The sequence below is a fragment of the Zeugodacus cucurbitae genome, chromosome X, assembly GCF_028554725.1.
Source record: "Zeugodacus cucurbitae isolate PBARC_wt_2022May chromosome X, idZeuCucr1.2, whole genome shotgun sequence".
Taxonomy (NCBI): Eukaryota; Metazoa; Arthropoda; class Insecta; order Diptera; family Tephritidae; genus Zeugodacus; species Zeugodacus cucurbitae.
In genome coordinates this window covers 29456361-29469096 of record NC_071672.1, presented here as the reverse complement: position 1 = coordinate 29469096, position 12736 = coordinate 29456361, and the positions used below count along the sequence as shown (strand labels likewise).

Below are 12736 nucleotides of genomic sequence, written 5' to 3'. Positions count from 1 at the left end.
GTGTCATATGGTCCGACGAAACAAAAATAAACCGTCTTGGAAAAAATGGTCGGCAATGTATTTGACAAAAACCTCGCGCGCCTTTGACGAGCCCTATTGTTCAACCAACAGTGAAGTTTGGGGGGGAAAATGTAGTGATGTGGGGGTGTATGAGAATGGAGTGGGTAGAAGGGTGCGTAGGGGTTGCCGGGCGAATGGATAGCAACCAATATGTTGATATTATTCAACAAGGTTTGTACAGGAGTCTAGAAGTGTGTGGCATGAATGTGTCGGAATGTGTCTTCCAGTAAGATAATGATCCGAAACACACTTCTCATGTAGCTAAAGCTTGGCTTCAAAACAACGACTTTGATGTACTCGACTGACACCGTCAATAGTCAGACCTCACTCGAATCGAATATGCTTGGGTTGAAGTCAGTCGTGCGATTTCTGATAAACCAGGTGAGTGTCAGAATCTTAACGATATATGGCAAAAGGCTCCAAATTCCTGGGAAAAAATTAGTGGAGATTTCTTCATAAAGGTGGTTAAGTCTATGCCTAAACAAATTGAGGCAGTAATCAAACTAAAAGGGGATCATATTAAATATTTAGTAAACAAATCGTTAATGTCAACCAATAGATCAAATGTTCAGCGGAGCCATTTTCAAAAATTCTTCGAAATGAAACATATGCTTGAAAAAACTATTTGTCAGTTTTAATTCATTACCTTTAATAGTTTTCTATCTTCTATAATATAAAAATGAATCGCAAAATGTGTTGCTAAGCGCATAACTCGAGAACCGCTGAACCGATTTCGCAAAATCTCTGTTTTTAGAATGTTTTTAGAGGTACCGGGATGGTTCTTACGGAGAGAAAAATTAGAAAAATTGCCTGAAAGTCTTAAATCCACAATTTTCTAATCACCCATACAAACAATTTGTGTCGTTAGTCTCGAAAAAAGTCAAGAAGGGCCAAACCGATCTGGCTAATTTTAGTTTTGAAATATTTATGGAAGGCCAGGGAAGGATTAGAAAGTAAGTATATATCGAAAAATTGTGAGGAAGATAACAAGATGATTATTTTTGAATTGACAACAAAATTATAAAAAAAAAAACAAAAAATAATATTTTGAAAGTTGTCATTGTTGCTTTGTTAAAATATTTTTATCATTGTTCAATTGTATAAGGCTGTGTCGATAGCCCAAAACAATTTGTAACAAGTAGGGAAAGGCAACCGAACATTTCATACTCTCGCAATTTATTGATGTAATTTTATTACACACAATTTGAAATAAAGTCCAATAGAATAACGAAAATCAGCATATATAGTACATGAGGATTGAGGTAATTCCTGAACCAATTTCACTCATTTTCAACGCCCAGTTATAATGGGAATAGGGGCAACTTGGCATCTGTTAGTAGGCAGACAAACGGAAATTCGGCCTTGAAACTCCTCCTGAATTGCGAAACACCAGTCTGCAAAATCGCCAAAAAAAGAGCTATAAAGAAGATTTTCCAGATATTCAAGTCGCTGGAGGTACTGCACAGGACTTTAAAAGATTTACGCGACAACGAAAATATTTTTGGTGAAGCCATGATTCTGACGAACTAATCACATTCCTAAAATCATCTAATTTGTGGCGACACATAAAGAATCGCCAATGAAAATATAACATACGAGTGTTTTTCCAACAATATCATACTGCGATTGTAGAAATAGTTGAAAATGGTAGCGACGCAGTTGACACCTCGATGGATTAATAACATTTTTAACGGGTTTCTGTCACTTCACGGCCTCGAAAGAGGAGCTTATTCATCGTGTTATTCAAAATCAAAGTTTTACAAATTATGATGATTTACGCTTAACACAGATCTACAATAATGTCTATCAATCTTTTTAAAATTTATCGGCTATAACGTTTTCGTCTTTATGCGTAAGAATTTTTTCTCTGCATTGAAAGATTTACTAATTTAATGTATACCTTAGCCACAAAAACGTGTGGCCGGGTCTGTTAGTATGAAATATTATTTGATTATCATTACAAATAAAAAAGTTGCAATTAAATATATTTTTCTGGAACCCAAGATCAAATGGTGACATACTGTATATGGTATAAAGTCCATTGAAAGTTGGAAACCCTAATAATAGGTTAGAAACACTGTGGTCCTACTGTTCGATATATGGGGTCTTGAAAACATTTGGTCCGATTTCGGCAATTTTTAGAATGGGGCTGCCGATATCTTCAATAGTGCTTACTTTATGTATAGTATAGATTCAGATGAACTTCAAAGTTCTGGTATATATGAAGTAGACGTGGTTGTGAACCGATTTGGCCTATTTTCACAACATATCATTGGGATGCAAGGAAAATATTACAAACCAAATTGATCATTGATATTGGTCGCGTAGTTTCGAAGATATGGTTTTTGACCTGTGAGTGGGCGGAGCCACACCCACTTACAATTTTGTATACTAATTTGGGTGGAGCCCTTCTGTACCTTCTTTATAATGAAATTGAAGGTTTCTGGTGTTTTCTCTTACCGAATTAAAGCATTTTTAGTCGTTTTCAACATAACCTTTATATGGGAGCTGGGCGTGGTTATAATCCGATATCCTCCATTTTTGGAGTATATAAGGAAATGTCTGAAAAAACCAACTCCTGAGAATTTCGTTGATATAGCTTTAGTAGTTTACGAGATATGTACAAAAAACTTAGTAGGGGGCGGGACCACGCCCAAAAAAATTACATCCAAATATGTCCCTTCCTAGAACAATCATTTGTACCAAATTTTATTTAAATTAATAATGAAAATAATTAACTTATATACAATCTCTAAATCAGTCGGTTCTATGATACACCGGGATTGACTCGGAATTTCGGATCCGACCAAGGGATGTTACTGGCCAACCGAGACGAACGAAGCTTCTACAATTTAACTGCAACGGACTCCAGAGTAAGATGGAGGAGATAGTTGAGCTAATGAGTCGGGAAGGCGTATTCATAGCTCCGGTCCAAGAAACCAAGCTAAACGGCAGCTCAGATCTTCTGAGCTGTGCCGGTTTCAACGTTATACGTAAGGATAGCGAACGAGACAATGGTGGTGGTTTGGCATACATCTTGCACAACAAAGTGAAGTATCGTTTAATCGATGGAAACATTGACCGCAGGGATACTACCCTGGAATGTCAGGGCATAGCTATCCGGTCAGGCGATGTAGAGCTAGAAATATTTAATATATACATCCCCCCAGTTATATGTTGCCCAACAGGATATCACCCGAACATCGGTGCGCTTCTTCGTGGTGAAAACCGATTGATACTCGGCGATTTTAACGCGCATCACGATTTTTGGCATTCTTGCCTGTCAAATGAACGTCGGGGGATGGAGCTGGCAGAACAGATTGACGATTCGACATTCTGCACAACACCAGAATTATGGGCGTAATTCGTTAACTTCAAAAAATCTAAGTCGGCTTCACAGAATTTAGCGAGAGCACGTTCAACGCACTGCCCATTCCTACGGACGTATACGTTGTCGAACGTCAATTCCACAAGCCAATCGCAGCTGCTACTGCTTCCTTCATTCCTGCTGGACGCATTGCGGATATCCGCCCCATCTTCCCAGCGGAAGCAGCAGTTTTAGCCAACGATCGCGATGTCATACTCCGTGTCGACGAACGGTAAATCAATCTATCAAATATAAGCGGACGAAATGGCCAGAGCACCTGAAGTCTTGTAATCTTTCCACTGGTGTGGGTAAGCTCTGAACTACTGTCAAGTCCCTATCCAAACAGAGAAGGCATGATGACCACCAACATCACCAAGGTTCTCAATCTGTCTGTGAACACTCTTAACATACACGATTCGTGTAAAACCGGAAGAGTGGTCCCACTACTGAAACCAGGGAATCCAGCTAACCAAGGGGAGTCTTATCTTCCGATAACTCTTCTTTCCCCAATAGTGAAGACACTTGAGGCCTTGTTACTCTCGACCTTCACTCACCACAGCACTTAGGGTCATAAACGCCCAGGTAACTAATGGTCTAAATCAAAAACCTCCCTGCAAGAGGACGGTCCTAGCAGCGCTTGACTTGTCAAAAGCTTTTGACACAGTCAACCACACAACGCTACAAGAAGATATCGAACAATCTCCGCTACCTCCAGGGCTGAAGAGGAGGACCATTAATTACCTGAGCGGTCGTCAGACATGCGTAATGTTTCGAGGGCAAACATTCATGCTAAGAAGAATTAAACAGGGGGTACCTCAGGGTGGTGTCCTATCCTCCCTGATTATTTAACTTCTATATTTCGAAACTCCCTCAACCACCAGAAGGAGTCTCAGTTACCTCTTACGCTGATGATCATACGATATTGACGTCGAGCAATGGAATCGATGACATGTGTTCGAAAGTTGACGGCTACCTCCTCCACCTTTCTCGCATCCTCACTACTAAGAGCCTAACACCTCCCCTACCAAATCCACAGCGACCCTATTCACTAATTGGACGAAGGAGTTCAGTCTAGACCTGAACATTTCAGTCGATGACTTTAGAATTCCGACGGTCAATAATCCCAAATTTTTTGGTGTCATATTGGATAGCCTGTACTCTTTCACTCCTAACACGACCACGATTGTAACCAAGGTACAGAGCCGCAACAAAATCCTCAAGTCGCTAGCCGGCTGCACCTATTGTAAAGGCAAAGAATCGTTGTTGGCAACTTACCAGGCAATCGGCCGACCGGTCCTTAACTACGTAGCCCCAATATGGTCGCCTGGATGCAGTGGGACGCAGATGGGGCAGCTTCAGACTTGCCAAAATACCGCCCTCCGAACAACCTCAGGTTGCCTCTTGATGTCTCCGGTCGAGCACCTTCACAACGAGGCCGGAAACCTACCTGGCAAGGAGCATAGCATAATGTTTACCAAACAGTTTCTGTTGGGATGCTTTCGTAGAAATCACCCCTGCAGTTACCTGCTGTAATCCAAGCCGCCTCCCAGAGCTATCAAGAGTACTTTCCTGAAATACGTCGACGACTTAAAAGACTATACCGACAGGAGAAACAACACCCACCGTTGCAGACACTGGGTCTTCCGTTAGATGACTTCGATGACAATTAGGCTAGGCTTGTCATTTCAGGCAGGACTGGGTAACCGCTACAACAACAATAACAACAACTTATATACTCGGACAATGGAAACGTAGTTTTCAAAATGGCAATCAAGAAAAATTCAACTGTAGCTCCCATATTGAAAGCAGATAAAATTAAATGGTATTTTGGGATGTCGGATGCTCTTCACTTCGAAGGAATTTTGAAGGCAGGAAGGCAGTGATAGGCAAGAGTAAATTGACATTAGAAGAAATGATTACTTTGTTATCGCAGATTGAAGTAGTGCTGAATTAATGACCTCTATGTGCGATTGATAGTGAAAGCGATATAGATGTTTTAACATCTGGTCATTGAACGATGTGAAAGCGAATATGTTTCAATGTTGCAACAACGAATCAAATTGAAAAATAAACGGGCCTTAACCTTAATAGCTGAAAGTGGTCAATGCTCGAAAATCACATTACAAACATCCCATAAAAATGTTCGAAATCACAACATAACGTCGAAAGAGCAGCTTAAAAGAGCTCTGTCGGAAGAATGGCTGGAAATCGGGGCCGATGTTACAAAAAAACTAGTACATTCAATCCCCAATCTTTGTCGAGAAGTCATTAAATGGAGGGGGTTGCAAACAAATTGTTAAACTTTGTATAAAAATTTGTTTAACATACGATTGTTGAAATTGGCAAATACTTTTGTGCAAACAATTTTTGAGCTTGTTGGTGTTTTTTCGCTTAAATATTATAATTTAACTAGTGGGCGGGCTATGGATAAGGTACATACATATATGTTAAATTCCCTTCTGGTTAACTATTTGCAGATTAATACATTTTGTATTCGGTTGCAGTTCTATTCCACCGCTCCAAATAATAATATTTCTACTGAGGAATCAATTGGCAGCTGTATCCGATTGAAGTATTTCACCATTTCGCCATAAAATGTTTTGTACGTGCCTTATCCTCATTATCAAAAGTACATAAGGATGTCAAAATAATATGCATCCAATTTGGATCGAAGCGACCAAAGAGTAGTGTGTAGTGGTACGACCATTCTCTACTACTTTCAATACTTTCCTAGTTTTCCGTCAGCTTTAGTAATTTGCGATAAATATACCAATACGCTCTCTTTGGTTTTTACCCTCCAATTTATCAAATAATGAACCACATATGCCCTTCCGGACCTAGATCATGTGTTCCGAATTTTATAGCTTATATTGAAGAATTGTTATATCCCTTTTTGTTTAACTACTATTTTTTAGTTGTTGCAGAAGTTCGATTTTCGGTTTTGCCTATCTACAATACAATCTCATATTGCTAATTGTAACGTGTACGCAGTTTTATTAAGATATCAAGATTTCAATTCAAATTATCGTTTGACCGAATGACCGAATGCACAGACGGATGGACATTACGACTAAAATTTGAAATATAAACCATCATATCTTTTAAGTTGGACCAAACTGCAGGCGTGTGCAAAATTTAATTAAAATCAGTTCAGTAGCTTAGGCGCCAATACTGACAAACAACGTACCATGGAATTTTTATATATATACTAGTGGCCGGGCCACGCATTGCTATGGATAAGGTATATGTGTGTTAATGTCTAGATTACGATAGTGAAGTGATTTTTTTAAATTTCGAAGTCGTTTAGAAGCAGTTAAAAAAGAGCTGTTCGAAGCGCTGAGTTGGCCGTCGGAAACTTTGAACGTGTATTTCTCAAAACTGCGTTTTTCAAAATCTCAAAAATTGCTTGTCTTGAAATTTATAGCGTACACTCAGCACTTGTAAACTCATGACATGGATTATTATACAAAAAAAATTAAAAAAAAAATAAAAAACAAGGAAGGGCTAAGTACGGGTGTAACCGAACATTTTATACTCTCGCAATTTATTCATTTAACTGTATTTATATTATATAATACACAATTTGACCCACATATTCGTCATATATATTGTATAAAGTCCATTGAAAGTTGGAAACCATAATATTAGGTTAGAAGCACCGAGGTCCTCGTGTTCGATATATGGGGCCTTAGAAACCTATGGTACGATTTCGGCGATTTTTAGAATGGGGCTGCCACACTATAAACATAGTATTTGTGCAAAGTTCTGCACCGATATCTTCACTAGTGCTTATTTTATATATTGTAATGTAAACGATTCAGATCGTCTTCAAAGTTCTGGTATATATGAAGTAGGCGTGGTTGTGAAGCGATTTGCCTATTTTCGCAATATATCATTGGGATGTAAGCAAACTCTTACAAACCAAGTTTAATTGAAATTGGTCGAGTAGTTCCTGAGATATGGTTTTTGACCCATAAGTGGGCGACGCGACGCCATTTTCCATTTTGTAAAAAAATCTGAGTGCAGCTTCCATCTGTCATTTCTTATGTGAAGTTTAGTGTTTCTGACGTTTTTCGTTAGTGAGTTAACCCACTTTAAGTAATTTTCAACCTAACCTTTGTATGGGAGATGGGCGTGGTTATTATCCTATCATTTTTGGACTGTATTAAGAAGTGGCTAAAAAAACGACTGCAGAAAGTATGGTTTATATAGCTCTATTGGTTTCCGAGATATGTACAAAAAACCTATTTAGGGGCGGGGCCAGCCCCACCTCCCCAAAAAAATTACATCCAAATATGCCCCTTCATAATCTTCCATAGCTTTATTTATGGCTTAGTTATGGCACTTTATGTGTTTTCGGTTTTCGCCATTTTGTGTGTGTGGCAGTGGTCCGATTTTGCTCATTTTCACAACCTTCCTATGGTGCCAAGAAATAAGTGTGCCAAGTTTCATCAAGATATCTTAATTTTTACTCAAGTTACAGCTTTCACAGACGGACGGACGGACAGACATTCGGATTTCAACTCCACTCTTCACCCTGACCCTGACGCAACTTTGTTGCGAGAGTATAAAAACGAAAATTCGTAATTTTTGTCGAATGTCTACCAAAGTCCAATTTTCGGTATATTCATTTCGCGATAGTCCATTCCATGCATTTAAGCTTCCAGCTCAAAACGAAGCTAAGTTTTTTTGCTTCCGATAATCCGATCAACCGGAATGGTGGCGGAAGTGTGAGCACTTTTTTCGAGAGGGGCGTATTCAGAACGCTGTAGACGTACAAAAATAAGTTAAAAAAAAAATACCTAAAAGACAGGCTGTCACATGGGATGCCTCCCTTAACCCTTCTGCTATGTTTGGGTCAATTTGACACAATTTTCAGTAAAACTCGTTGAAATTCGCGTGTTAGTCTAGTCGTATTGTATTGATCATTCTTCTATTTGTTAACTGCAGTAAAAGGAATAGATAAATATGAAAATTAAAATAATATCTGTTGTTTATGTTGCTGGAGGATGCCAAATGTAATTTCATTACACTTATTACGTTGTTGGGTCAATTTGACCCACCTAGTATTTTGAAACATTTTGCCGTTTATTATTACATCACTCGATCAAAAACGCCGACAAAGAAAGCTAGTTATCGGAAATCGAGTATATTTTGCACAGCTCTATGCTCTGCCAGAAATGAATCCCCCAATAAACGACAGCGATATTTCTTCTGTCATCATACAAAAAATTCGAACAAATATTTAGCTGTTTGTAGTACGTGCCAAAAATTTGTTTGCAAGGAAACAGCAGCTTAGTTTATGAAAATTGCGGTTAAAACATACATATCTCAACTAATTTCTAAAATTAACATACACTTAACTTGATTCAAATAAAAAAATATGAACTCTTTCAATAAAATAGTGTTTTTAGTGGAGTTTTTATAAGTATAAACACTATATGTATAATTTTTTCCTAACATAGCAGAAGGGTTAAGGGGTTAGCTGGGTTTCAGCGTCTGAAAACAAGCGCATTTTTTTTAATTTTTTTACAATTAAATATTTCTATTTAAGAATCCAGCATAAAGTATTTCAATAGTATTTGGTGATATTTTTATTTAAAAATTGGTAGCAGGTCCCCCTTTAGGTCTAAAAAAAAAAAGCGCTTGCCATGAATTAAAAATATAAAACAAAACATTCGGCCCTATTCCCGTTGTCGTTGTCGTTTTAATAGTCGTTGTCGTTCTTATCGTCGTTTCGTTCCTAAATTGGTATTCTTGAAGTATATCGTAACGCCTAAGAAAAGTTATCGAAATTTGTCTACATATTTAATATAGTATACTTTAAGGAGCTCTTTTCCCATATAAAAATTTCTCCTTATGTAACGAGACACATTTTTAAAGCAGTCCTTAATGGATTTTATGCTATTCTATGTTGACTCTAAACAACGTTATCACTGTAATTATTGTACTTACGTACAACAATGTTAGTCTTCCATCTTTATTTGATTTTTTAAAAGAAGTAGTGATGACATCTGCGTCCTTCAAACTTTCTTCTAAAATATGTTATACTTCCAGCGTCTCATGCTCCTTGCTTCTGGCTAATCCAACTACTCTAACTAATGGTCCAGCCAAAGGAGACATATGTATCTGTTTATTAACTCCTCCCTCTTGTTGGAGTACTATTTTTTTCTTCGTTTTGAATTTTAAGATCTTTCATATCTTAAATATATTCTTAGATATAAAAATGCAATTTTATTAATGCCAACAATTTCCGACGCGAGATGGCTGTGGAATGGATTTATTTTTTTTTTTTAGAAAAAAATATCCCTCCCAAAAAATCGAAATTTAAAGGATTTATCCCTTTTCTAAAGTCCTTGGCATATGCAGGATATTTTTCCATTTCAGAAATTAAAATTTCAAACTGTTTCCGATTTGAAATTTTCATCTTCACTTTAAATATTCCTTCAAACAACCGCGTCGTTTCTATGTCGCTCACAATTATAGCAACGACAAAAAACGACTGTTTCTATGTCGTTTCTATAGCCGTTTCAAATTGGGGAATCTAAATTTTTTTTCGATAAATGTCGTTAACGCCAACAGGAATACCAAATAGTCGTTTTAAAACGATAACGACAACGGGAATAGGGGCGATTATTTGTTCACTAGTTAGATAACGTTATTGCAAAGATATGTGTAAAATTTGCACAAAATCGATTCATAAATTTTCGAGAAATCGGTTCCACTAACTTACAAACTGATGTGGCTTGTTGGGTTTTGGTACTTTTGCAAAACCGTATATCTAACTCCGGTATTTACACATGTTATATGGTTTATATGAATGTATTTTATGTAACTAAAATAATAAATTCGACTATATATATTATTGCATTTTATATACCATATACTTAAAAATGTACGATAAGTGTTTATGCCTTAATTATTTCCTTAAGTAATACGTATCTATACTATTTTGAATAAAGTTTGTCAAAACTATTTGCATCCTTACGCCTGAATTTCTCATATAAAAGTTACAACTTGATATTGATTATACGTTATTTTCTTAAATGCTTGTTTTTTATGAATACGAGTATATTAATTTTATAAGGGATATATATATATTACTTTGCCATACAATAAATACTAATATTAACTAATATTTATGTAAGTCTTAAATCTTGCATTCAAATATATACTTTCAAACCTAAATATACCATACGATGTATGTTCCATTATGAAGAATTTTAAATGCTTATAAATTCTATGTTATTATTAAAATGTATGCTAATTTGCTGTTTAGGATTTATGTTTAATTGGGACATTTGATTGCAGTTAATTTTTTGTTTTTGTTATTTTTTTTCTATATGTATATATGCAGCTGTGCATGGTAAAAATATAGCTATGTAAATGCATAACTGTCTCACTTCACAATACCATATTCATTGAGATTCGTAGAGGGAATCAGCTTTAATAATTTATCATAAATTTGAATAAGTCATGTATCATACTATTATGTATTATGTGTGTGTGCATAAATGTAGTTATACTTACTTATTGCTTATGCTAGTATGCGCATAGCATGGTAAACGCTTAAACTGCAAACGGGACAAACGGCATCACCTAATTCGCAAATTCGATTGGCGCATTCCATACAGAACATATTGTGACCACATGGCACCAGCACTGCCGTAATTTCCTTACTCTTACAGATCAAACAATCGCGTCGCTGCTGTGCCGAATTACTAATTATACTATGTATTGCGTCGTCACTTTTAAAATGTGGTTGTTGTATGACATTTTTTAGATTATCTTGCACATTATTCGTTTCGTTTAAGACGCCAGTCATGTTAACGTTGTTGTTTAGGTGGGTGTGCGCTGAAATATCGCCCAGCAATGAATCAGTCGGACTTATTGAAGTTGACGGCGAGCAATGAGAACCCGTCAACGTCGCCAATGGTGTTGGTAAAGTCCAAATACTCGGTGAATCACCTATACCCTCATCTATATCCAGAGAATCGCCTAAACTTTTCCAAATATTCACCAGTTCGGGGCGGCTACTGCTGCCACAGCCGCTGTTGTTGGCACTTTTCGATGACGCAGTCGATGAAGCCGACGAACAAGAGCGCGCCATACTACTAAGCATATTGTTGTTATTTGTATTGGAGTTACTATACTTTATATGTGTCATGCCAGCTGCACTTGTGCTGCTTGCACTAGCGGCGCTTTGTGCTTTGTAATCCAACGCTGTGGAATTGTTCGAAATATTTATTGTTTGTATATAACAACCAAGATTGCCGAAAAGCAATGGCTGTTGCTTTTGTTGTGGCTGGTTTAAACCAGCTGTAAACTGTGTTGGTGTTGCTAACAGGTTTTGTGGTTGCTGCTGCAGCGTTGTTTGTTGATTAGTTTGTTCTAAATCGGAAAAGTTGTTGGATTTATTCAAGTCGCCACCACTATTTGTAAAATCATTTACGTAATCAGGCATTTGTTGTGCCCAATTTTGTAGCTGCGTATTTTCAGACTGCAATATTTTCATATAAGCTGGCTTCTCGATGGCATTATTTTCCAAACAGTTGATATTGAAATTGATTTTACTCGTCTTTGTGGGTAAGTCAAAGCATTGCACGTCTGTCTCAACAGCACCCACTTCTTCATCATAGTCTAAAGCGCCTCGCAGGCGTTCGGTTTTGTAAAGTGTTGCCAGCAAATCGGCATCTACTGATGGATGATTAAGTATTTGACTTAATATATTCAAATTGTGCACGGCCAGCACATCATTAGTGGTGCCTGATAGCATAACTGCGCTATTGCTGTTTCCACCAGACGTTGGTAAAGTGCCCGTGCGGAGCGCAATGTGTGCCTCAATTTGTTTACGTGCCGATTGCACGTTGTCCGGCAAACCAGTAACCTCAAATATTGGCTCTTTGTCGCGTGATGGTGTCACAATATATGTCTGTGTCTGATGCTGTATATGTTTAATAGTTGTGCCTTTAGGTCCTACAACTAAGCCCACAACGCGATAGGGCACTCGCACCTGTATAGTCACCTGGCCTGGTATAGACGGTGGCCCAGGCGGTGCCTTCCGAAAGCCATTCGTGCCACAATTATTTCCATCCATGCTATTATTTACTGTTTCATCGAGACTACTGTTAAGTAATGGCTTGCGTGTAGCCCGTATAAGGCTAAAATGCTCTGCGGCAGATAATATTTCGCGTTTGGCTTTAGCCACATCTTCTTTACGCCCAGTAACTACAAAGACCGGCTCTTCGCCACGCACAGGGGTTTTTATATAAGTATTTGTCTTTGCGCGTAGAGCTTTAATTTTACAAC

The 12736-nt window shown here is 37.6% G+C and overlaps 1 protein-coding gene across 9 annotated transcripts in view; it reads right to left on the bottom strand.

Moving 5' to 3' along the window:
- LOC105218336 (uncharacterized) overlaps positions 1-12736 on the bottom strand; it is a 54677-nt gene that overhangs the window by 34830 nt on the left and 7111 nt on the right. For 6 of the 9 annotated variants that reach the window (XR_008472155.1, XR_008472148.1, XR_008472150.1 and 3 more), the window contains exon 3: positions 1-12736. This exon is cut by the window's left edge. Coding sequence is in view for 1 of the 9 variants with exons in the window: in XM_054235445.1 (XP_054091420.1) it covers positions 10965-12736 (1772 nt within the window). In the remaining 8 variants the exon portion in view is untranslated. The other 3 variants (XR_008472154.1, XM_054235445.1, XR_008472152.1) reach the window with 2 other exon arrangements.